The sequence below is a fragment of the Lepidothrix coronata genome, unplaced genomic scaffold (genome assembly GCF_001604755.1).
Source record: "Lepidothrix coronata isolate B3197 unplaced genomic scaffold, Lepidothrix_coronata-1.0 Scaffold16, whole genome shotgun sequence".
NCBI lineage: Eukaryota > Metazoa > Chordata > Aves > Passeriformes > Pipridae > Lepidothrix > Lepidothrix coronata.
In genome coordinates, this window is record NW_016690196.1 from 4735971 (window position 1) to 4761326 (window position 25356).

At 38.9% G+C, this 25356-nt stretch overlaps 1 protein-coding gene across 4 annotated transcripts; it reads right to left on the reverse strand.

The window, feature by feature from the left end:
* Positions 1 to 14: 14 nt before the first annotated feature.
* Positions 15 to 25327, reverse strand: EIF2AK2 (eukaryotic translation initiation factor 2 alpha kinase 2). 4 transcript variants are annotated; one of them, XM_017806745.1, is made up of 16 exons: positions 25069 to 25327; positions 19490 to 24859; positions 15217 to 15331; positions 13958 to 14121; positions 13054 to 13156; positions 11272 to 11354; positions 10197 to 10281; positions 9699 to 9733; positions 9386 to 9520; positions 8841 to 8960; positions 7476 to 7583; positions 5594 to 5786; positions 3588 to 3713; positions 2923 to 3018; positions 232 to 294; positions 15 to 144 (listed from the first exon to the last, which is right to left on the reverse strand). In XM_017806745.1, the coding sequence occupies exons 2-16, from the start codon at positions 19858 to 19860 to the stop codon at positions 25 to 27; spliced, it is 1917 nt and encodes a 638-aa protein (XP_017662234.1). In that variant the 5' UTR covers positions 19861 to 24859; positions 25069 to 25327; the 3' UTR covers positions 15 to 24. The 4 variants fall into 4 exon arrangements, with proteins under 4 accessions (XP_017662234.1, XP_017662236.1, XP_017662237.1 ...); XM_017806747.1 differs by lacking the exon at positions 25069 to 25327 and adding an exon at positions 18828 to 18954 and having other exon boundaries at positions 19795 to 24950; XM_017806748.1 differs by lacking the exon at positions 25069 to 25327 and adding an exon at positions 18828 to 18954 and having other exon boundaries at positions 19490 to 19599.
* Positions 25328 to 25356: the final 29 nt, after the last annotated feature.

Here is a 25356-nt window from a genome sequence, read left to right on the forward strand (position 1 = left end):
TGAAAGCCTTTTAAAAGGGCTTATTTAACAAGTATGATTTTTAAGTGACTTCTCTTTATCAACAGACTTAACAAGATCAAGTATTCGAGTTGCAGAGGGTCTCTTGGAAGGGTCTGTTGAAAGCATCTTTTTGATTATGGATGCCTGCAAAAAAATTTATATGTCAATAGATTATTTTTTGTGGTTTTTTAGTAAATAAAGTAATGAAAATAATTTATTAAAATCCCATACCTTTGGTGGAAATTGATTGGTGAAACTCTTTGGAAAATGACCTTCTCTAACAGAAGGCCATACCTGAAATTCATAAAAGCGAACAGTTTTAGTATGCTTTCTTTGATTATATTTTACATGTCTACCTTATGACCCATATAGTTTACTGAAGTAATTAGGAAACCACAAATCTACAAGAAAGTAAGTCTTCAAAACGTAACTGTAAACAGTTTGAAAGTTTCTTCCATTTAGTTGTACATTGTTTTGGTTTTATGGACTTTTCATCAACTATTGTTCCTTTCTAAGCTTAAAAGCTTTGCACTCTACAATGATGTGTTTGTTTCAGCAGTCCTCTCTATTTCAGAACCATTATCCTTTTTTCCCTAATTTAAAAGTAGTGGATTTATATCATCTAACCACATTGAAAGAAAAGAAAAAAGCAAGACAACTGAATTTCCTACTTTGGATGTTACTGTTTGCAAGCCAAGCAGGTGTGCTTCCATGTTCAGTACCACACACTGAACTGAAGTATGTCACTGCCAAAAATGCTATGTGGAGTTCAAAGCAGCTAACATGTAGAGGATTTCTAATTACATGCTTTAGAAACCGGGTTTGAGTGACTTTTTTTTTTTTTCCTGTACGACACTGTCTCTCCCAACATCCTCAGAGGCAAGCTCGGGAATTGCAGGCGGGATGAGTGGATGGTGAGGTGGATTGACAGCTGGCTAAACAGCAGATTCCACAGTATAGTGCACAGTGGCAGAGGGTCTAGTTGGGGGACTACAGGGACTAGTCCCCCAAAAGTGGATACTGGGTCCAGTATTGTTTAACTTGTTCATCAGTGAGTGGGATGGAGGGGCAGATGTCTCCTCCTCGGCAAGGTCGCTGATGACACAAAGCTGGAGGGAGTGGCCAATACCCCCGAGGGCTGTGCAGCCCTTCAGAAGGACCTTGACATGTTGGAGAGATGGGCAGGGAAGAACCTTCTAAAATTCAACAAAGGCAAATTCAGGGTTCTGCGCCTGGGAGGAATAACCCCAGACACCGGTACAGGCTGAGTGCTGACCTGTCTATAAGTATCTAAAGGGAGGGTGTCAAGAGAATGGAGCCAGTTTCTTCTCGGTGGTGCTGAGCAATAGGACAAGAGGCAGCAGGCAGAAACTGATGCACAGGAAATTCCACATGAACATGAGGAAAGAATTTCTTTACTGTGCAGATGACCAAGCACCAATACAGATTACTCAGAGCGGTTCTGGAGTCTCCCTCACTGGAGATATTATGAACATAAGCCCAAGTAACATGCTCTAGGAGGAGACCCTGCTTGAGCAGATAGGTTGGACTAGGTGAACTGTAATGGTCCCTTCCAACCTTACCCATTTTGTGATTCTGCCATGATGTAGCTTCCTGGGTAAAAAGAGCAGTCTACTCAATTCATTTGTTGTTAACTAGTGTAATGTCTGCCTGAAGATGACAGTTGTGTTCTTACACTTAGCTATGCATCCTGAATCATTAGCTAGACTTATGGATCCTATGACCCTGATGTACCAAGCCCTTACAACCAGTATCCAGTAAAACAACAGCTCCCGTGAACTTCCAGGCTTTTTCCCTACTCTTCAGCAGTAGCTTTAAGCCTGTGACCCTACCTGCTGGGGATCATCAGCTGAACCAGTTACTCAACACAAAGTAATCATCAACATGATGTTCTTTTAGCAGGACTTGCCAGCTGAAAGTTTATCATGCTCCATTAAGTGAAATTACTTTCTAAGGTAATGGAGCAGCTGAAGACCATCCTAGACTTTCCATCCACATAGCTGCTTACAATGCTCAAGATTTTGATACTTAGGGAAATAATAAATAATGCCTTTCCAACTCTAAATACCATGGAACTGTGCATGCATTTGCAGTCAGCTGTGAGCAGGAACAAAGTATCTTAGGAGGTACTGCAAGGTGGCTGAATAGAACCAGCTTGAAAAGACACGCTGGTATGATTTTCTCATACTGGTAAAAGGATCTGGCTAACAGTGTTCAAAGCCTTCTTGTTCTGACCACTGTTACTTTAGACAAGACACCCAGCAGCTACATCACTGTCCTACAAACATTTAGGTTTGTGCATATGAGCTGTAACAATAATAATGTACAAAGTAGCAATAGAAAACTCAAGATGCGTAAAAGATACCTTTTCAAAAAAAAAGCTTAAGTAACACTGAGTTTCTTTTTGAAGTAACATCTTTTTCACTTAAAGCTACTTATTCCAAATCACTTTCATTTTCATTTTGAAACACTGCAAGTGTTTTGCCTTGGTGGAAACCTTGTTCTTACTCCACTGTGCAGTGAAGACAAGCATGGCAGAGACAAAACTCACCCATTCATAATTTTTATTTTCTAAAATTAGAAAACACCTGCTTCAAGTTTCTGATCAAACAGAAAGATTTATAAGAAACAATATATTTTTTAGCTTGACATTAGTCTTTAGCATGCTCAGGCTTTAATGTATAGGTAATAGGACACAGGAGAAATAAACTGTAATATTTCTTCAGTTATGACATTTCAACTAAGGTGTGAGGACTCACAGGCCTTATGGAAATGAATTAAGGGGGGAAATGTAAATGGAGACTCTAGATACACAGATTCCTTCTAGTGTGCAATCAACATGTGATCAGCAGCAAGGCAAAACAATATCGGAGTTCTTTTTTAAATTTAAAGATTACATACCTCATTTTTCTCATGATTAGTAAGTGCTGAAAGAATTTCAAACCAAATTAGTCCCAGTGCATAAATATCTACTTCCTTTCCATATCTGTCACCGAACTAGAAAGATAAGAACCAGAACAATAAAAGCATCAAATCCAACTGTACAGCAGCACTTCCTAAAGCAAAATTTGAAGTCAGCAGAAATTTCCACCCCAATGCTACAGGACTGGCCCTACTCAATATCCTTATAAGTCATTAACACTTCCTGCACAGACCTAAGTAGTGACTATTGTATCGCCTTAAACACACAGAAATTTACTTCTACAAACCTATATAGATAAAGCATGCCAATATTGCCCTGTGACAAATAATGAAACAAACAGAAGGACTCAAATGCCACAGTTAACAGAGGTCCTAAATTAAAATTTAAGTACATATGCCTGGCAGCCTGGTTCTGCAAAAGCATTCCTTACAGCATGCAGTGTCAGACTGTAGGTTAGCCCAGAGAAAAAAACACTACCACACAGGCAGACAGCTTTCTCCAGAATACAGTTATCCTCATATACAGTCATACCAGGGAACTTTAGGCAACTTGCTTTAATACTGAGATTAGGATTTAGAACATCCAGTGCTGACTTTATAGTTCAAATCTAATTACAGAGACACTAATATAGCAGGATAATTACCTGTTCTGGTGCCATATATGATTTTGTTCCTATGTTCTTAGTCAGAGTCTCATATGCCACAGGAGTCACAAGACCAAAGTCACCTATTTTTATTTTATCATCATGTGATATGAATATATTCGGAGGCTATATATATTAATATTAAAAAAAAAAACAAACAAAAAAACCACCATATGAGCAAGGTTTATCATCAAGCATAATCAGCCACAGAAGTGTTCCCCATAAAATTTGATAACTGTTCATAGAAAACAGCATTAGGAAACTGATGGGGTGGGAAACAGAAAAAAGTTAAATTAAGTTTCAAAACCACAAACTAAATTTCAAGTAGTATATTCTGGAGTACCTGCACCCTTTTTTCCACTAGCTCAGTCTTAAGTATCATTTAATGCTCTTCAAATACATCATGCATATAACATTTTATATCCAGAAGTGCTTTTCAGTCTTCAGTCCTAGCCCTGGGATTTGATACACTTGGAAAAGTGTTTAGGCTCACTAATGGCATTCCACTCTAATCAGGGTTTCTCCTAGGCACAGCAGGATCATCTGTACTAAGTCAGTTGCAGAGTTAAGGCTTACTACAGGTGTCTCGGAGTATCACTTTTACATTTCCACTGAACTTCCCTTTTTTAAATTTGACAAAGTGTCATGGCTTACACCCAGTTGGCAACTAAGCACCACGCAGCTGCTCACTCACTCCCCATGCCCACAGTGGAATGAGGGAGAGAATCAAAAGTAAAGCTTTTAGATTGTGTTAAGAACAGTTTAATTATGGAAACAAAAGTAAAACATAATAATTATTATAGTAAATAATAATAGTGATAGTAATAGGATACAAAGCCAAAATAAAACAAGGAAAAACAAGTGATGCACAATGCAATTGCTCACTATCTGTTGACTGATGCCAGACCCTTTCCACAAACCCAGATCGGCCCCTCTTCCACCTCCCCCAGTTCATATACTTGGCATGACATTCTATGGTGTGGAATATCCTGTTGGGCAGTTTGGGTCACTTGTCCTGGCTAGGTTATCAACATCATTCTCATCCTGATTCCAGAACACAGCACTGTACCACCTACTGAAAAAATATTAACTCCATCCCAGCCTAAACCAGAACACAAAATGATAAACAACTAAAAATAGAACTGTATATGTTTCAACGAAGTTTCCCGAAGAAGATCAAGAAACTACACTTTGGAATGTTTTTAAAACAAAACCAAATAGCCTCATGCTATCTTTTACTCAAAGAGTCTCCAGTGGACCGTAAGGCCAGGAGATACTTAATATTCAACAGGAAGAAATCTTTGTGTGAAGAATGCCCAATGCAGTTGTTCTGTTCAAGTTCAAGCACGCCCACACATATTTAATACAGTACCTATACCTGGTTACACTATTTAAAGGCTCTGTTCCTACCAGGCACAAATTATGTCCTACCAGGCACAAATATCAGCTTGAACCTATCCTGCAGCTTTGATTCTGGGATATGCCATATTAAAGCCCTGAAGGCTTTGTCCTTTATAATCTTTATATTGAAATAAAATCTTCTTATGAAGATGCACATGTAGAGAATGAAATTCTATCCATAACTGTAGCATTCAAATATTTATATGCATACATGGACAAAAGCAACTGGAGTATGTTGTTACTGAGGACAGCACAGATAAACCTGTCCCTTTACAAAATGGCAAGAGCAAACTTCCTAGACTTTTCTTTTTCCCATATGCAGTCTTGTGACCCAGTAACACACTGCAAGTGCCTGTTAACTGAGGACTACTGATTTTTTGAACTATTGCATTCCAAGATCCTCCAGTTTACCTTTTGATTTTAGGCTGAGGTTCAGCCAGTTGCAGAAAAAGAATTAATCACTAGCGATATCTGAAGAGGCACAATACTAGGGTACATAACAGAGTGAACAAAGACTATAACAATTTAACATTTTTTTAAAATTCCAATAAGTAGTATCTTTTTTTTTCAGGTTTGTTTTTTTTTTAATTACCCATCCTACTTACCTTGAGGTCTCGATGAATTAACTTTTCAGAATGAATATATTCCACTCCTTTCATTATTTGTAAAAATTTGTTTTGTGCCATTTCATGATAGTTTTGGTGTTCTCTATTCTCTCCAATCCATTTTTCCAAGGTCCCTTTTTCACAGAATTCCATTTGGATGAAAAGACAGCGAGTTGTTTTGTCTGAATTCAGGCTTCAAAAGAAAATTACATAGCATATTAAAATTGGCAAGATAAAATTGTTGCTAAGTCATCAGTGATCTTCAGATTCCTCTTCTTTAAAAAAGCCTTTTTGTTAATAATTATTTTTAGAGTTCCCCAAAACAAAATCTGCAAGCCCTTTAATTTTAAAAAAGACCCTAGACCAATATGGATTAGATATAAATAAATAGGACTGCAAACCAAAGAATCCCTGCTCAGTTCCTACCTACCCCTGGAATACTCCTAATGTTTTGCTTGCTTCCTAGTTCACACTGAAATTTTTCAGAGTGCCCAAGTTCTATTTCACTCATACCTAGAGGCATGTCTTATATAGGAAGAAATAGCACTGTCCTTGGCTCCCATCTTGGCGTGTAGGAACTGCTGCAAGTCCCTGGCAGATATTCTCTATTCCACACAACAAACACAGTATCAGCCAGCCTTCCTCTCCAACCCAGAATGATCACATTCTTTCCAACTCTGTTCTGTCAAGAACGTAGTGCCGGGACCATCTTTGACATCAAACTGCTAGAGAAACCCTTCCAAGAGCTGGAAATCTAGATGAAAGATATTCGCCCCCTGACAGCCTCACACTTTCCAGAAGAGTTCCCTCACTATCAGCCCATGGGATAGGCTGGAGCTGGTAAGGGGAAGGACAATATGAAGAGGAGCAGGCACCACTTCTTTCCTATGTGCACTGCGTGGTCTGAGTACCCTGGAATATAGCTGCCTGAGGCACTGAAAGAACAAACATTAGGTGGCTCAGGACTCTGTAGCCTTGAGGTCAGGGTACTAATTCCAGGCTGGGACCTTAGCTCTGAGTACTATTTTTTTCTGTCTTTGACACAATAACTGTTCAATGTAAAATACATACATGACATTGAGGCTCCAACACATTAATAATTGGGTTTTGACATGAGACTTTTTTCCTCCCTTTTATTTCTCATTTACTGAGCACACTGGAGAGATATTATGCTAATCATAATTTTGAATGCATTAATATTTTATGGCTCCAGGTAAATATGGCAACACATCTGAAGGGTATGAATTTACAGCTAGTGAAAAAAAGCTTCCCACAGAAGCTTTGTAAAGTTAATAGTCTAACTTAAAAGTAAAACTCTCACCACAGTCTTCCCAGAAGTCTTAGTGTTGAAAGACTACCTCTAAATTAAAGAGCATTTCATTTTGTACTTCTGTTCTAAACAACCAAAACTGTTACAGGCATCATGGCTAAAATGCTAACTTAAGAGAAATAATTAAATCTATAAGAGTTATTGGCTGACCAGTACTTATTACAAAAAGGAAGCTTCTGATTGGGAATTAGGCAGCCAGCTGTCAAACAGTCTTTTAGTTTCTGTTGTTAATTCTTGCCCCAAATTTTGAATTCTGCATTCTATACTCTCCTCTATATATTCACTAAGTTCCATATGTTAAGAGAGAAGAGAAATATAACATTATAAATTGTATCTTATTAATCAATTAAAAGAAGGTATAAATATACTTAATTTTATACAGCCTGCTGCTGGAAAGTACTGTGCCTTTTTTCCTAGCAGTAAGTATATAAGCATGTGTATGCATTTATACTTGTACAATAACTGGTAACCAATCATCAGCCTTTCATTTTACAACATAAAATTCGCTATGACAAACAAGTTTGTGAGTTCAAACTACTATTTTGTTGTTACCTTGCATCTCGACTAGTTATATGGTCGTACCCTTTCCAGCTGCAATGATACCGCACTATGTTTTCATGTGTAAGTCTTGCAAGTCCTTCTGCTTCACGTCTTACATTCCTATTACGAGGAGAGGAAGGAATTTAAAAAAAAAAAAAAGGCATTTCTCTATTACAATGTAATAGTAAGTTAAATAAAAGACACAATATCAAGTAGCAGTATACAGACAGTTTTACATTAATTTAGAAACAAAGCATATTATTTGCCTTCACAAAGGTTCAAAGTTCAAAATCAGTGAGAAATTCAGTGGGTTTTCTTTCATCTGCTCAGTTATTCAAAGTGCAAAAATGTTTTCACTATATTAGAAATTAAATCTCCACTCAAAAAAAGCAGATAGTTGCAATGTATAACATTAGGTCACAAAACACAATATAGCAAACAACCATGTTTTGTTTTTACCTCTATGAAGTTTGTCTATATAGAGAGAAGTCAGTATAAATACTCATGAAGAACTACTACTAAATTAGCCCTGCAGTAGTTGTTGTAACGTTACCCAGTGAAGCAAGTTCAAACTCATAAGCAGACCAGCAGTCGTCACTTGAAGAATCAGTTGAACGTTTTTAGTATAGTTCTCAGGATTGAAATACCAATTAAAATAACATATATTTGCAAAGAACACAAGAATCTGAAGGGAAGTGTACACATCACACAATTTAAGGACAAGTATCTCCAACAACTTGAAATTTTTTTCAATGGATTGCCTAAAAGAGATTAATTTTTTCAGCTGCTGATAAAATATTCCACTTGATACTAGTTACAAATAATTACCTTAAAAAATTAAGATCATCATTCTCTGTTGAGATTTATAAAGAACAAGTAACACAGTGTGAGAATAATGACTACATGGATAGTATATAAAACATTTTCCAACTACAAACCACAAAACTTATTACTTGGATTTTTCTCTATTTTCCCTAATTGTAGTTGTTATGCATTACCAATGTGTAAATTTTCCATGTGACATATCAAAAGTAACAGTGCTGTTTTCAATGTTTTACTAAACAGCAAATTTTCTTCAAACACATTTTCAGTATTAACAACCAGAGCACTAGTGTGTTCAGGGAAAGTAGAACTTAACCAATCTACAGTTTTACAGCTCCAGCAGAATTATCCCAGTACACGCAAAAATTAACAAAGTTGTATCCCATTTTTTGCGTCACTTAGAAATAAAGAAAACGGTTTTCCAGAAAGAATAGACAATTAATAATGAAAATTGCTTAAATGCTCCTAGGATTGTTAAAGAGAGAAAATAAAGTATTAAAATATTGATTAAGGTCGTCCTAAAATAAAAAGCAGAAGTAAATATACAGTACGTACTTTGTGAATTCAACTCGTTTGATTGCATAGGTTGTCTTATCGCACTTTGATGTTGCCTTGAAAACATTCCCAAAACCACCTTCACCAATAGGCTCTATATTTTTAAAATTACCAAGAAATCTTAAAAAAAAATAAAGCACAATTATGTTTAATATTAAATTTACAGGATATAAAAATAATCCTGACAGATACAATACATCTACAGGATGTATCATTCTACAGGAATCACTTGACAAATCTATAGTTCTAAATCATAGTCTGGAAGATTAAACAAACAAGGGAAACTGACCCTTGCAAGTACGTTGGGTAATTACCCTCTCACATCTTCATACAAATGATGTTTGGCCATGAGTATTAAATACCATTGCATGCCAGTTTCAAAATTTCCAGGGGGAAAAAGAAAAAAAATCAAACACCAATTTTCTTTGAAAGTTCTTTTTACAGCAGTATTTTCCCTCCTTGTATCATAAATAAAGGAACAAATCTAGATCCCTACATACTGTAATTGCCATACAAATATTATTAAAAAAACAAATCCTTCTTACGTTTTATCAACAGTGTGTGGATTTCCATTCCCTTTTCTGGTATTCGTGTCCACATCCGGCAAACTTTCATCTGAATCTGACATATTTTTGTTCTCTTCCTCTTTTCTTACGTTAGGAAAATTAGCTGCCAATTTTCTGTAAAAAGGATAAAAGGAAAATTACTTATAATGAGCCATTTTTCTAACATGTGACAAGAAAAGAAATGTACCTCCCAATAGTGACATTTCTTTACTAGATACAGAAACACTAAAGTGATTTGCAATATAGTTTACAGGAGATAGCAATAAACACATACCTAGAAATAAACACATACCTTTTGGACTTCAGGGCAGAACTCTGTGCATTTCTCTGTATGGAAAAGAGAAAAAAGCCTAACTGAGATACCCTGAATATTTTCACTACAGTTGGCTTAAAATGTGTCTGAGAATGTATCTAGGAATTGCCTATAAATGTGTTCATACCTTAGGTAAACAATGTAATAAGAATGAAGCCATATCTCAGCTTTAACTTTTTCACATATGCTATGCATAACTTTTATCATTGTTCCCACAGAAGAAATTGAGCTTAGTTTGATCCTCTTTCTTGGGAGTACTGCCCATTTCTTCAGCAGTACATGAACTGAGTCCACAGTACAGAAGCAAATGACTAATGGTTAACAGTAAGAATGTACTGAATATTTTTAGGAAAAATGTGCATGTGTTTTCTAGTGATTAAAGGATAAAAGAACAAACTGACATTATATTCTGACAAGAAGCTTGCCCTATTCATGGTCTAAAATGTAATTAGGAGGAAGACCATTTTCATACTATACCTGAGAAGGTGAAAGCTTTTCACATACTGCCATGTCTTTCATTTTTTCTACCAACATTGGAGCTGAGTCTTCAAAGGAAATACTGCTTTATTGAAAAATAGTGGACTATTTTTAGGTGAAAGTAACACAATCATAAATAAAACTGCCACAAGAAAAGAAGTAGTACCAACATTTACATAGTTTTTTAAAAGCGAAACGTAAGAAAGTATTAACAATCATGACCGATTTAAACTACCAAACTTCCTGCTGGAAACCTACTGAAGTAACATCACTTTGTAATATACTCCTATATTTCTATGTTATAAGATTCTATGACATCTAAATATCCATAAGTTATATATTCTATTATATTCTTTAATAGGTTAAATACAGATATTTATTTCAAGGTAGTACAACCACGTCTAACATTGTGCAACTATAAAGCAATCAGATATGTACAAAGAACATAAAAGAAGGAGTAGTGGCACTACAGCCAAACCACTGGACACAAAAGGCTTGACCTAAGGTTTCCAAATCACAAATGAAACTTTATGTATGTTCATTTTCTCTCGCTAAGCAAATTTTTTCCCTTTGGTGGAAATTAAGATTTAAAAAAACAAAAAAAAACCAAACAAAAAAAAAAAAAAAAAAAAAAAACCAAAAAAAAACTAAAAGGGGAGAGAAGGAAGCAGAATATGGAGCACAGGAAAGTACTGAAATTGAATTATACTGAGTTCACAATTGTGTCACAATAGGAAAATGAGTGTCAAAACAGCATGAAATAATGCTACTGAATGAGGTAGGTTAATACATTTACATCACAGTAAAAATTATTCTGAAAGAACTACTCATGGCAAAATATAAATATATCAGAAAGCTCTAAAATTCTTATAAGTTCACCCATATGGACTCAAATAAAATTGCATGAGTACAATAAATGTTGCTCTGAAGTTGAAGGAATATAAATTCAAATTAAATGGCTTTATACTGCAATAAAGCAAACTATGACATATTTTATTTGGAATTAGATCACACAACCCTCTAAGATGATTAATAAATACATTTTGTTATCACATCAGCAGTGAACCCAACTTACTTCGAATCAGACTGAGTTGGCACTTCAGAGGAATCACTATGTATGCTAAGTATTGAATTGCCATTAGATTTTTCAGTTTCCACCTGAAAAAAAAGAAAAGCCAAAAATGTCTAACAAAATCACATAAGCAAATCCCTAGTCCAAAAGTTGCCATTCAGAGAGCGGAGAGGGAAGATTACAAGGTTCTTAGTGGAAGTTTTTAACTGCACTGAACATTCAAAGCCCTGAAGAAGAAAGGCATCTACCCAATTTCCACTCAGAGAGAGGAAACACAGGGCTCTGTCACAGTGATCATACTATACAGACACATTTACAGAAGTAGAGTCTGGATTCTGTTTAAAACCAGGGCAAGAGTAAAAGATGAAAAGCAAATGTTTTCATTGTTTGTTGCATATGCATATGCCTATGTGATATATGCAGGCTTTGATAAATGTAATCAACAGAACTGAAAATCTGAGCACAAATTGACATTCAATGTCTTCAGCATGAAAACACTGCAAAATCTGTAAAACTGAGTTGAGGTTAACTACAAAACAAAAAAATATCCCAAACACTTATTAGAGGTTCTTTCACTTCCTCCCTCCACCTGTGTCCTAAGAGCATAAAAATAACATTAAAAGCAACACCTACAATTGATACAGACCATAACCTGACAAAAAGTAAACAATTTTTTTTGTTTGTTTCATGGTTTTCCATCATAGTATCAGGGAAACAAAAACACAGGCTTTATGTTTCAATGATAGCCAACAAACAAATCCCATTTTTTTAATTTGGGAGTATTGGACTTTTACTACTTTTTGCCAGTTACATTTTGTTTGTTACACAGACATCACTGAGAATTAATAAAAATCAAAATCAAACCAAAGCAACCCACCCCAAATTTACACTAATTGGTACAGGAGTTCTGCTTGAGGTACTAAATTTGATGAAAATGCAAAGGTCCATGAGCTTGCAACACATGGAAATATTAAGAAAGAATCCTAGAAATATAACAGGCCATTAATTACATGGTTAACTTAAAAACAACAATAAAAGAAGGATTGAAAATTCACAGTAACTGCCAAATAATTTAAAAAGTGCTTTAAAAAGATTTTTTCCCTCCCCCACACTGCCATCCTTCAAGTTAAACTACACTTCATTTAAGTTAGTTCATATATTCTGTGCATTTCAGAAGTGGGTTTGAATCAGTATGGGAATTCTGATAAATTTTTTGCACATGTGGAAATAACAATTGCCAGCATGAAGACAACAGCTCTGCTCTCCAGAGGATGATGTCAGCAATTGATTCGCTACACTCTGCCTTGGAACACTACAGAAGGCAAATCCTGTTGATTCTGATTCCTGCTTTTGCTTTTCTCACATTTCACAATAGATTTGTGATCCAATAGGAGGCAGTAAGAGACTTATGTTCATAGCCAGACAGCTCAATAGCACTTCACACAGAAGACAACCGGTACATTAGTCGGGATTTACAAATTTTTAATATGTATGGATCCCTGAATGACAACATACGAGACTGTATTCTGAAATACAGAGAGATATCAACTGCTAGATTTTTTTTAATCCAGCAATTGAATAGATAAACACAACAAATTCTACCAACAGAATCCTGCAGCCCAGACAACACACCAAAATATAGGTGGTTTCCCTCTTTAGTGGAATCCATGGAATATGCTTTTAAATACAATGAGGATATTTGTTCAAAGATTAAAGATACAAGATTTAAACTTTTGTCTTAAGAGTAAATATAGCACATACTGTTAGAGAGCCTTTCTTATTTACCTTCTCAAATGCTTGTTTTGCAGCAGCTTGTTTTGCAGCAGCTACAGTAGATCCAGTGCCCCTTCCATACACCTGACCACTAATTGTACAGCTACAAGAAAATCTGTCAAATACAAAAAGGAATGAAGTCTTATATCCCATATGACAAGTCTTAATTTAATGATTTTAAACACTATAGTCAACTGACATCATAAAATGGAAATCTGAAATATACATCTTCAGGACAGTATTCCCAATATACATTTCATCTAAGTAATAATGGTAGACAATTAATTTGATGTGCCTTTAAGATAACTCACTTTTGGAGAGTGACTATTTAGCACTTTTTAAGGCTGAGCTTCTCAAAGCAATATATCATACACACTCTCTGTCACAAATTATCTGCAGTTTAGGTTTTAAAATGGCTGATTTTGCAAGATAAGAGAGGACAAATTTTCCAGCAGATATTATCAGGAGACTTAAAATATGTAGATATTCTTTATCATTCTGCACCTGTCATTAACTGGAACATTTCTACAACTCACTGACTGCAATACATACACAAAGAGACACAAACAGGCTCCTTGGCACTTGATTCCTAGAAGTCTCCAAGACACACACCCAGAGGTTCACAAAGTTGCCAGAGCTACAGCCAAGAAAACTGATGATTTTCAGCACTGACTACCATTTTATCATCATGCAATCTCTTCTCCTGCTAAACAAACTCAGTCCTCTTAGCCTCTCCTCCTATGGCATATCCTCCAATCCCTTAACCACCCGAATGGCCCTCCACTGGATTCTCTCCAGACCAGCTCTGAATTTGTATTTCTAAAGATTCATCTAACATGGCTGAAGACAACTAATGGTAGCATTAGTAAATACAACAAAGACTTAGAAGGAAGTAGGAAGACAAAGTACGTCTTACATAGGAGCATGGGCATCTCCAGTACGAGTTCTTTCAGGATAATCAACCTGTAGCCGTGTCCTTTGTGCAAAAATATTCAGTAGACTGACATAGTCTCTGTCTGGTTCAGGTGATGAGATTGTTTGAGTTGTTGCTGATTCTGCAGCACCCATACTTGAAGGACTCTGCAAACAAAATAGGTAACTTAAAAACTTAAGCTTAATAAATACATTAAGATAAACAATGCCCAAGATCTAATATAGCTGCGAGTTTTCTCGGCTTTTCAAAATACTCGTAAGAAATCCCAGGTTGGCATTCATGGAGTCCCTTGTGGCCAAGGACAAACATCCTAACCCTAAAATATTACTTTCTGAAAGAAATGTAAATCCAGTTTTGCAAGTACTATACCTATGTCATTAACAACCTCTCACCATGTCTCATCCCACTTCTTTTAGGAAAAGACAGGGTATGAGCTGTGAAGAAGGGATAGCATCAGGATGCTGCCATTTAGCAAAGGTTGCAAATGCTCCTGTGCATGCACAAGAGGAGAAAGCAGGACTTTTCAGCTGTCTCATGATTAAGCAGCATCATTAATATATTAGCAAACATGCTGCAATTGTGTTAAAGTAATGATGGTGACACAATAAAAACCACAGGTAAACAGGTAAGGAAAGATTTCTCTCAAAAAGTGCTAAGAAGCATTCAGAGTCAAAAATAAAAGAATGGCTATCACAAAACACTTGGCAGAACATTGGGGAGCAAAATTCAAACCTCAGCTTAATCAAGGATAGAGTATATAACCAGTTAAAACATAAAGAATATAATGACAAGGAAATAAGGATGAATCAGAGCAAGTGAAAGGAAGCAATTTCATTAGTGAAGTGGCGACAGACATACTGGGCAATGCCCTGCAAATGTGTTGAGGACATTGAATTACTGAACGGTTGTCTAGATGAAAAAGGACCACTGTCCCCTCTGGATACACCAAGGCAGCTTAACAAAGGCAAATACATTTCCTCATCCTCTTATAACAACAGAGGAGGAAACACTCACAATACTACATATCAACCCTGTAGTAGAATAATAAGAAAAATAATTCAGTGGTAAAAGGTAGAAAAGTGCTGAATAAGACAGAACAAAGATAACTTAAGTAATTGGAAACTTTTCCGAATTAAAGAAAAAAATGACATTTTATTGATAGTCTACTTTGAGACATTCATCTGAAACCTTTACTAGCCAAAAAAAAAAACAAACAAAACTTACTTCTGCTATTTACTCACCTGTTTCTCAATCATTTCCCACGTTTTTTTTGCTGCTACTCTTTTTGCTTCTTTCTTACTTTTACCAGTGCCTGTACCATATTCCACATCATTTAGTTTGACCACAATTGTGAACCTGCAATGAAGGAAACTTAATAACCCTCTCAGATTAAACTTTGGTTTTATTATCTACAATAATATACTGTGAGGTATTGAACTATTTCTGTGGGTTTTTTATATCCAACTCCTGGTCATCATAATTCTTTAGTATACATATATTAAAGTGTTTCCCCCCTAGTCACAAATGCATGTACTTCATTAGTTCTAACAGCACGTTTAACTGCTTAGCTGCTTTTTAAAAGCAAAATTATTTAAATTTTTAAAAGCAAGAGAGTGCATGAGGTCAGTATTTTTACAAGAAAAGTTGTGAGGCCCTAACACCAGGACACATCTCAGCACTGCAAAACTATACAGAGAGGAAAGATTAGCTAATCTTGATTTCATGAAACCAGATGTGACATTGCATTCACTTTTAATACCCTGTAATGTACACTACTTAGTAAGTGCAAAAACTATCTGGTGCTTTGCAAGAGATGAATTTAAAGACAGCCACAAACAACAAACAAGCAAAAAAAATGCAAACAAAACAAAGAAAAACAAACAAACAAAAAAAAAAACCAAAGAAAACAAACAAAAACCCACCACCCAGTCATGCCCCTCCACACTCAGCTCCCGATCCCTTCCTGCTCCATCCCTCCATCGCACAACTGCGCACGTGCTGCTTCCCATACAGCAACTCCATGAGTCAAAATGGGGGTCTGATGCAGCTCAGGACTAACTATAGTGGATCTGGCTGGGATGGTGGTATGTTGTAGATATGGGACTAAAACAAGGTTGATAACAGTGTTTTACCTATTGCTGAACACTGTTTGCACAGCACCAGATCTTTTTCTTTTTTTCCCCACTCTGGCCTTCCAGTAAGTGGGGGGGATGTGTAAGAAGCTGGGAAAAGACACAACCAAGGCAGCTGACCAGATGGATATTACATGCCATATGGCATCACATTCAGCAATAAAAGCTTGGAGATGGAGGAAGAGGCAACATTTGAGGTTATAGTGTTTACCTTCCCAAGTAACCATTGGGCATGATGCCCCACTTACATGGAAAGAGCTAAATATCTGCCCGCTGATGGGAAGCAGTAAGCAAATTCATTATTTTGCTTTGGTCACACATATAGCTTTGCTTCATCTGTTAAACTGTCTTTATCTTGATCCACAAGTTTTTCTCCCTCTCAGCTTTCTGATTCTCCTCCCTGTCCCACTGGGGGGAAGTGAGTGAGTGGCTGGCTGGGAGTTTTGCTGCTGCCTGAGGTCAATCCCCCACAGTGCCCTAATAAGAAATGGTTGGATTCAGATAAATCAGTCCTTATCCGGATCCAACCTGTCCTGCAGCTGCAAATTCCCTAATGTTTCTGCTACTGCCTTTGCACAAAAGGCAACAGAGGATGAAATGACTAGATTTCTGCCTTTGGCAGCAGCACAAACTTGCAACAAGTTAAAGTGACCGTTAGAGCCTCAGGGTAAGTCAGTCTTCAGAGTGCAGTGGAACATATAGATGCTCAAAGCCAACAAGATGGATTCGCACAACAAAACAGTCCAGGTATAACACCATAAGCTTCTCCGTGGGATAATTTGTCTCAAATAGTGGAATGACTTTAGGAATTCACTTATTCCATTATTCCCAAATTTAATTCTCCATTTCCCCTTAATGAAATGTTTGCGTGGAAAGAAATGCACATGCAGAATAGTGCTTGCACTCATTGTGTAAACAAGGCTTAACAAGAAACCTTAAGGAGACAAACAGTAGGACAAGGCACGTGATAGTGTGCCACATACTCTACACATAGGAAACAGCAAACAAACAAACGAACAAACAAACACATGAAAGAAAGATCAGTCTTTAGGAAAGGGTTTGTTAGTCAACCCATACCTAAATGCTGAATACTACACACATTCAGTTATTATATTGCATCCAAAATTCACCCTTTTGTTTAAGCATCCTGAAGAAATGTACAGTCAATGACCAACAAGTTAATTAGCTGAGTTGAGGATTAGCTGAATGAACGTTACACGAGCTGGTTCCAAATGTACAGTCACAATTATTTACCATGAACCCTGAGATAATAAGCAATTCCCAGATTTGCTAGGTTTAGGCAGGACTGGCTTAGTTTTACACACACTGCATTCCCAGCCTAAGAAAGCTTGCAGCCAGTCAGGACTGGGCCATCCTGGGTTCTCTCAACCTTCTTAAACTGTGTTCAGCACTGACCCTGTCAGACATCGTACTGGAAGCAGCTACAGCACCAGCTATTTCAGCACCATGTCTCAAACAACTGCATGAGATAAAACACAGCACAAAAGAGTTAGGGAGCCAGCTCAGTACCAGCAGTGGCCAGTGTATCCCATTAGCAGGCAGAGCACTGGGAAAGAGCATCACCAGGGCACTGAAGGAGGTTTACACCAGGCATCACTCTAGCCAGACACTTTATATTGTGTCCTTGGAATAGGCCAGGTTATCTAGGATTTTCCTAGATACCACTGTTACACAATGGGCTGAACTGTATTTGTGAATGTAGCAGAGCACACAGAAAAATATGAAAAAGCACAGATTTGGAATGTGTATAAATTCTGTCAGTCACGTGCTGCGACTTTTGAAGCACAAAAATGTAGCTCTGTGACCAAAGCTGTGGCTGTTACTGCAATAAAGGTTACTTTTTGAGTTACATGAGCCACATGGGAAAAAAATTAAGATAACTGATTAACATTTGAGACACAGATAATACTCTTTAATTTATTCTGGGACTATAGTCAGATCTAAGAATAAGTCTGTGTAAACAGTGCTGGGTATCTACAACATGCAAGACATTAAAAGACACATATCAGTTATTAGCATAAGGCTTGTCTTCATGCAAACTAGCAAAAAAATAAAGAAATCACACAAGGAAACACTATAGATCTTGAGTATCTACGATATTTGGCTAGCAAAAAAATAGCAAAACACTATATCTGTGTTAAAAAATAAAATATGTTCCATCACCTGTAATTGTCTCTTAAAGGGAAAACAAAACTTCTTAGGTAAAAGACCCTTTTCTTTTCTGTTCTCTTTTCTGAACAGATGTTCAAAAACAAACTACACATCAAACACATTGGTACACAATCAATTAATATACACTCAACCTTTATGGTTAGGCATCAACAACGCTTTGTAAAACTAAAGAGAAATCAAAGTACTTAAGTTAGCATAGATCATAAACTGAACTACATGCTGCAAACCAACCCGCCTCCTGAGAGATTTTATAGCAGATGCATAACATACTCAAAATATAATTACTAGTAACAAGTGCATTGTTGTTGCTTTACGAAAAAAGAGCTATCATCTTTGAAATCAGTTTTCTTCCCAAACTCTATCACACAATGTCCTCCCCATGCATCTACCACTCAATTTATGGTTTCAATCAGCTCTCTTGCTGCATATATTCTTTCAGCAAATTAACTATTATGACTGCAACCTTTGTCCAGTTTGTTCATCACAGGAAGAGCCCCTCTGGTTATTGACATGCATAGTGAACTTACTCAGGATCATGAGATGGGCCAGTCATCGCAGCAGTGTCATAAAGCAGTGAAAGTTTATTTATTTGACAGTAATGGTTGATCTTCTCCATACATTCAAGATCCATTTTGGTGCAATCTCAAATAGATTCTGCAAAGTAACAATCAAAGATTTGTCTGTGCCTCTAGGCATAGCATAGAGACAGCCCCTACTCCTGGTAGATCACTGCTGTGATGTAAAATAGAAAACTGGTGCGAGTAACAAAGTTCATAGAAAATTAATTCGAATGTCTAATTCAAATGGTTAATCTGCCACAGTTTTTGAAGAGTCATTGCTTGGAATAACAATTTTAGAAAGCAGAGCGGAGAACTTAGTGATTAGAGAAGATTTCTTAGCAGATATCTTGACAGGAAAAGACAGAAACATTCACTGATTTTTGTGGGGGTAGAATAATCAGTTACGTTTCTCCAGAATTAGAATCGCTTCCTTGAGAGGGGAGCCTTGCGGCACTTGAACATACCTCTTCTAACCGCGATGACGGGCAGGCTCAGCCTCACTGTCCAAAGCTGAACTCTGGCTCCCGCCCGCCGAGCGCCTCGAGCTAGCGCCGCTCCCGCCGGGGTGCAGGCAGCCCCCCGCTCGGTGGGACCCGCCGGATCCCCTGCCCGCCCTCCCCGCCGCTTACCTGCGAGCCGCAGCAGATGCTCCAGGACCCGCCGCTCCAGCAGCCGGAGCGGTGCAGCCCACCCTGGCGCCGCACGAAGTTTCGTTTCCCGCAGCACCGCCCGCTCCGGTGGAACCGAAACCGAAAGGGCGGGCGAGCCCCGCAGAGAGCGGGGCGGTTCCTTCCCGAGGCCGCGGGAAGCCGCGCTCTGCCCCTGCCTCACAGAGCGGAGCTTCCGCCGGCTTCGCTCTACCCGGCGCTCCTGAGCCACCGGGGAACGAGGGCAGTAAGGAGAGCGAGCTGCTTCGCAAAGATGTGTCACCCACCGTGCTGAGATCCCCCGGCCTTCTTCCCCGACTAGCTGCTGCCTTTTTCTGCCGCAACAACCACATACCATAGCTCAGCAACACGGACAGCAGGGAGCAGTGGCGCACCCAGCTTCTCCCAAATACATCCAAATATGTTTTCTTAGTGGCCCTTTTCCGTCTCTGACTAGCCGATTAACGCTTACATTCCTGTATTGGGTCTGACTGAGCTGAAGTTTATTTTCCGACAATCCTTTACGAAGTGTGACAGACTGAACGACAGATCCAGATGTTCTTGGGGTTCATATCAGTATCCCACTGCTCTGCAATACTGCAACAGCCTCAGCAGATTCTCAGAGAAATAAAATCCAAACCATAGTTATGGCACATAAAAAGTATTGCCCTTTATAAATTTTGATTTTTCAATTCAGCTGTTATGCTTTTGGTTCAGTATTGTTTTAGGCATCTTATTTTTTATACCATTCCATTTTTCCACAATAATTTTAAGTTTTTCCTTAGCCCTTAAACACTTTTTCTAACCATCCAAATCTACATCTGGCATACTTCTTTAATGAGGTGATCACTAAGCATGAGTTACTCCAAATAATGCTGTATCACTAATGTAAATTAAGAAAAAAAAATTAAAAATATTTTTTTACATGGTACATCACCACATCGATAAGAGATGATTTTAAACAGGTAATTTTCCACTCTATAGAGATGACACCAAAGTGGACATATGGAATTTAGAAATATTAAAAAGCAGGGAAAAAATAGTGTAACAAGCATTTTTTTCTTTCATCCTGGATTGTCTGCATTTATCCAAACTGAATGTTGTTAGTCAGTCCACTCAGCCTGCTCAGATTTTTTCACACAGTTCTATTTTGATTTAAGTCAACAGATAACTTCCTCCAACGAGAGCAGTTTCTCATTTCTCATTTTTTAACGCTTCATTTGTTAATAAAACTTCCCAGTCTGATCATTCATGAGACTCACTGGTGGTCACTCTTACAAGAACCAGAGACTTTCACTGCTGGGACCAAAGGCCCTTCACAGTGGTTAGCTCCAAAAAGCTGATGGGCATCCCACTGGACTCCCTACACACCTCACTCACCCCACTCACACACAGACAGACCATACTTCCTTATCAGTTCAACCCAAAGTTTCCCTCAGCAGTCTAAGACGTTCCACAAGGCAATTTATTCCTGGCACAGTAACACAACAACAACTCAAGACGGTCCCTCCAAGAACAAGCCCTGAGCCTAGAACACCTGGGCTTTTTTCATACCTTCACAGTCTCCCACACACACCAGTCTGGCTCTTCCTTCTCTATCTTCTCCTCCTGCCTCCCCTCTCCATGCCCATCCACCTCGCTGGCATCACCTGTCTTCATCTCCTTTGTTATCAAACAGCTGACAAAGTCGTCTTCGTGTCCTTTGTGATCCCAAACATTGGCAGTTCACGGCCTCATCTTGTGCTCCCACCCAGAGCCCAGTTTGTATTTCAACTTGCAGCTTGCAGGCTGAGCCACTTGGATGTCAAGTATTCCTCAATACATTAAACTTGAAACATGTTATGGGTATCACTAAACATTAAGGCACTTCATAGTAAAATTCTTACTGGGATAAAGGAAAAAAAAATCAGCCACCAAATTAATAATATATTCTGTTGAAGTTGGAAAGAAAAACCTTCAAGATTACTTTCCAGAGGCAAGATCTAAAGTATGGAGCAAATTTCACTGTGTACATACAGCATCTGCTCCTGACCACCCAGATACAAAACCTATGGAACTGTGCTTTGATTCCCACCCATCTGCAAGGTCTCTCCTCAGCAGAAACCAGACAGCCATAGAGGAGAGAGGGAAAACAGCAGTAAGCCTTAGGTCTTCCTCAGTATAAGGAAATTACTTGGGCACCCAGGAAGTACACCTGCTCTCTCATAGTGCTCACAAAACTAACAAGGAACCCATTCAGACACCAGTGGGGATGCAGAAAAAAGGATCAGAGAGTTCCAAACACAGAACTTCTAAGTATAATCATCTTGTAGGGGAAGAAAAAAAAAAAAGGACAAACCATGATATGAATCACATAATTCACAAGTTATTATTTCTGTATGTATGGACAAAACTGGTTTCCTTTGAAACTGTTAATGATGTTGTTCTTTGTTAAAAGCCATCTAGAGCAATTCCATTGATTCTATGTATGGAGCTTGTTTAAGGATACCAAAATGGCATTCTTACATTATCACTTCTAGAACATGCAGTACACCTTGTATTTCAGCTTGTCTCCTACTTAGGTTTCCAATAACTATTGTTTTCTTGGCTCTGAGCTTCTGTGAGGCATTTCCAGACTCTAGCAAGCCTGCAGAAAGAACAATGAGAAAGTAATGCACTTGCTGATAGATAGAGCTGTCATTAGTGGGCTTATTTGCTAACCATGGGGGTTCAAATAAATACAGCATGGCAAACAGCTGCTGAAGTTCAACAACCTTGTAGAGACTTTTCCAAGCATACACAAAAGGACATTTCACAGTTACGGTCCTACTCTGAAGCAAACAAAGGTTTTCTATGGACTGTCAGTTGATGAGAAAACTGAAAATAAAAAAGTTTAAAATACAACTATAATTCATGGTTTAACTGTTTCAATTCCATAACTGAAACCTTCTAATCAAATATATACCTTATAAAATCCTTTAAGACATTTATTTTCCAACTATGACCTCTTTGCCAACACTCAAAGAAAGCACAAACATTAATTTTATGGAAATGTACCTTTTCCCAAAGGTGCACATAGGATCCACTGCTCACTGACTGCAATGCAGGGCTTTCTGGAAAAAATGCCATCTTCTTACGTAGAGAGAATCCTAGAAATTCAGCTATTGTTAACCAGTTTTCTGTGTAAATTCTGAAAAAGTTGTTGCACTCTGGATTAAGCTATAAACTGACCAGAGTGGTTACATTTTTATTTAAGAGTTTTTAAAGGCCTTTTGGTTCATTATAACCTCTAATTAGCGTCCAGAGAAAGTGTCATATGCTCTTCTCTGAGAGAAACTCTTTTTAATTTAGTGAGAAAAAAAAGGATATTTGGCAAAAGGTTTTTACAGGAGTAAAATACAACCAAGAAAAAAAGTATATCACTAAAACATTCAGCACAAAGACCCATTCCACAGAAAACACCCACTAAACAATCCATTCAACAGCTTTAGTAAAATGCAGTTCATTGGTTTTAAGTTACCCACAAAAGAAGGAAAAGAGTAAAAGAAAACAGATTAGAAAGAATAAAGAAAGAAAGAAAGACAGAAAGAAAGGAGAGAGAGAAAGGAGAATAGTTTCTGACAAGATTCAATGATTCACGTGGTGCCAGCTGGAGAGGAAGAGAGAAGGAGGAGAAGGGGAAAGAAATTGTTACCAACTCACATGGTTCAGGCTGCAGGAGAGACCAGAGGGAGGGAGAGAGAGACCATATGGAGTATTTATAGAGTTCAGTTTTTCCCTCCCAGGCAGGATATCCAGTCAGTGCCTTCCAGGCTAGAGTGAGTTTTGCTGTGGCCAGTCACAGGCTGCAGGGGTGTAGTGTGGACAGGCTACCAGTCAGGTCTGCCTTGACTGACAGCCCAACTGCAGGGCCTTCAGTGATGCCCTGTGCTCTGCATGGGCTGCAGGCCTTGCCCTCCAGCTTTGCCTTGTACCCTCAGCACAGGCCTTATGCGCAGGCCTTACCAGAGATCTGCAGGTCCAGGCCCAGCCCTTCCCCACATGCACACACACACTCACAGGGAGTTGGTTCTGACCCATATCAATAATTCAGTGAGATTCGGATCCAGGATCTCACAACAGTGATTTAGTAAAAGGCACACGAAATTCACATGTCTAACACCTTTTCCATTTTATCAAGTGAAAGTAGTGCATTTTATTAAAGTCAGCTAGAGAAATTTTATTAAAACTCCTATTGCCTTAACTACAGAATCCTTAGCCATCTCTATTTCTTCTCAGAATCCTCCTCTCTCCTTAAAGGCTTGCCTTCTGTAATTCTAATTGTCATATACCAAGCTCTAGAGAACAGTTTATTTTGGCCTTGTGTGTGACTCAACATCTTTTATCACAAAAAGGGATTACTATCCAAGGTGCAGTTTGCAGAACTGAAAGTGACCTAAAGGTGAACTTCCAGTTTCTCTGGTAAGAAACAAAGTTTCCTCCAGCTTTGCTAATTGCAGTTAGTTATTAATGCCTAATCAACAACAGCAGTATTACATACCAATCAAATTAACAAAATTTCCTTGCTAGCTGATAAAAATTTTATCAATTTATCAATGTTTATCAAAACATTATCAAAGAACAATTGAAATATTACTTGAGCAATCAAGCCTGCTGTTAAATGATCTATTCTGGAACGGCATTTGGTACATATGCTTAAAAAACTTCCTACCAAGCCGTTCAGGCCTTCATCTGAATGCTTTTCCGACTCATTTGCTTTAGAAAATACTGACCTTTGGAACTTCAAATATTTTACTATCGTGCCAGTTCCCCAAATAGTGTAGTTACTGACTTTGGCTTTATCACGAACTTTTGTTTATGGATGATTCAATCCCGGTGCTGCGGTTTGCTTTGCCTGCAGGTGACTCTGCAGGACAACGCGCTCCAGAAGGCAACAGGGAAGCCGAGAAAGGCGAAATTAATCGAATCTCTCACGTGTGTCCTCCTTCTCCCTCGTGCAGCTCCCTGTTCACCAACGCCCGTGCACGGAACGCTCCGAAGCGCAAACCTACAGACTTCGGCATCTTTGGGCGCCACGCGCCAGCGACACCGTGTAGAGACCTCGCTGGTGACCTTTTATAAGGCTTCTCCAGCGACAGCAGCCGCGGGTATGACACCAGGGAGGCCGCTATCTCCGGGGCCGGCACAGGGAGCGGAGCTGCGCCAACGGCCGGCAACAGGCAAGGAACGGGAGCGAGAGCCACCGCGCGGTCCTTCCCCGGTGGGAGCGCCGCGGGAGGAATCCTTTCACGGCAAAGCTGTTCCCTGGCAGCATTTCAACAGGTATTTTCCAATCAGATGCTAGCTGTCCGTTGTCTCACCTAGAGAGCATTCCTAAACAGAGGAAAAAAATTACCAAACAAAACACCAAACCACCAAACCGCACACCAAAAATCCCACGGCGTGGCACCACCCCCCGCCACATCCGCGACAGCGGTACCGCTGCGTCCCGCATGCCTGCTCACCCCTCCCTCCCTCCCTCCCTTCCTCCCTTCCTCCCTCCTTCCCTCTCTGCTTCCTTTCTTTCTTTCTTTCTTTCCTACTCCCTCCCCAGGCAGGTGCAGTCTAATCCCGGGCTCAGACGCCGCCCCGCCTCGGCTCCCTTTCCCTCTGCATTCCGCTGCAGCTCCCAGAGCACCGGAGCTCCCGCAGCCTTTTCTGCCCCGCCCAAGCTCTCGGGATCTGGGCGGGGGTCTCCTCACAGCCCATTCCAGGGCCTGGCGTGAGTTCAACCCTTATTTCCTGGCGGGGAGGGCCGAGCTCCCTCCGCCGCCCAGCGACGAACGCGCTCCCCTCCCGCACCGCCCCTCGGGCCTGACGCGAGGGGCGGG

Bases quoted from the DNA above. Each gene is read 5' to 3' on its own strand.
- EIF2AK2 (XM_017806745.1), bottom strand. From the start codon at position 19,860: ATGTGGTTGTTGCGGCAGAAAAAGGCAGCAGCTAGTCGGGGAAGAAGG. The intron at 9,734-10,196 runs GTATAGTATGAA...TTTTCCATACAG, and splicing joins AAAAGCTTTCACCTTCTCAG to AGAAATGCACAGAGTTCTGC. The intron at 5,787-7,475 runs GTAACAACAAAA...TTTCTTTTGAAG, and splicing joins ATAACTAGTCGAGATGCAAG to CCTGAATTCAGACAAAACAA.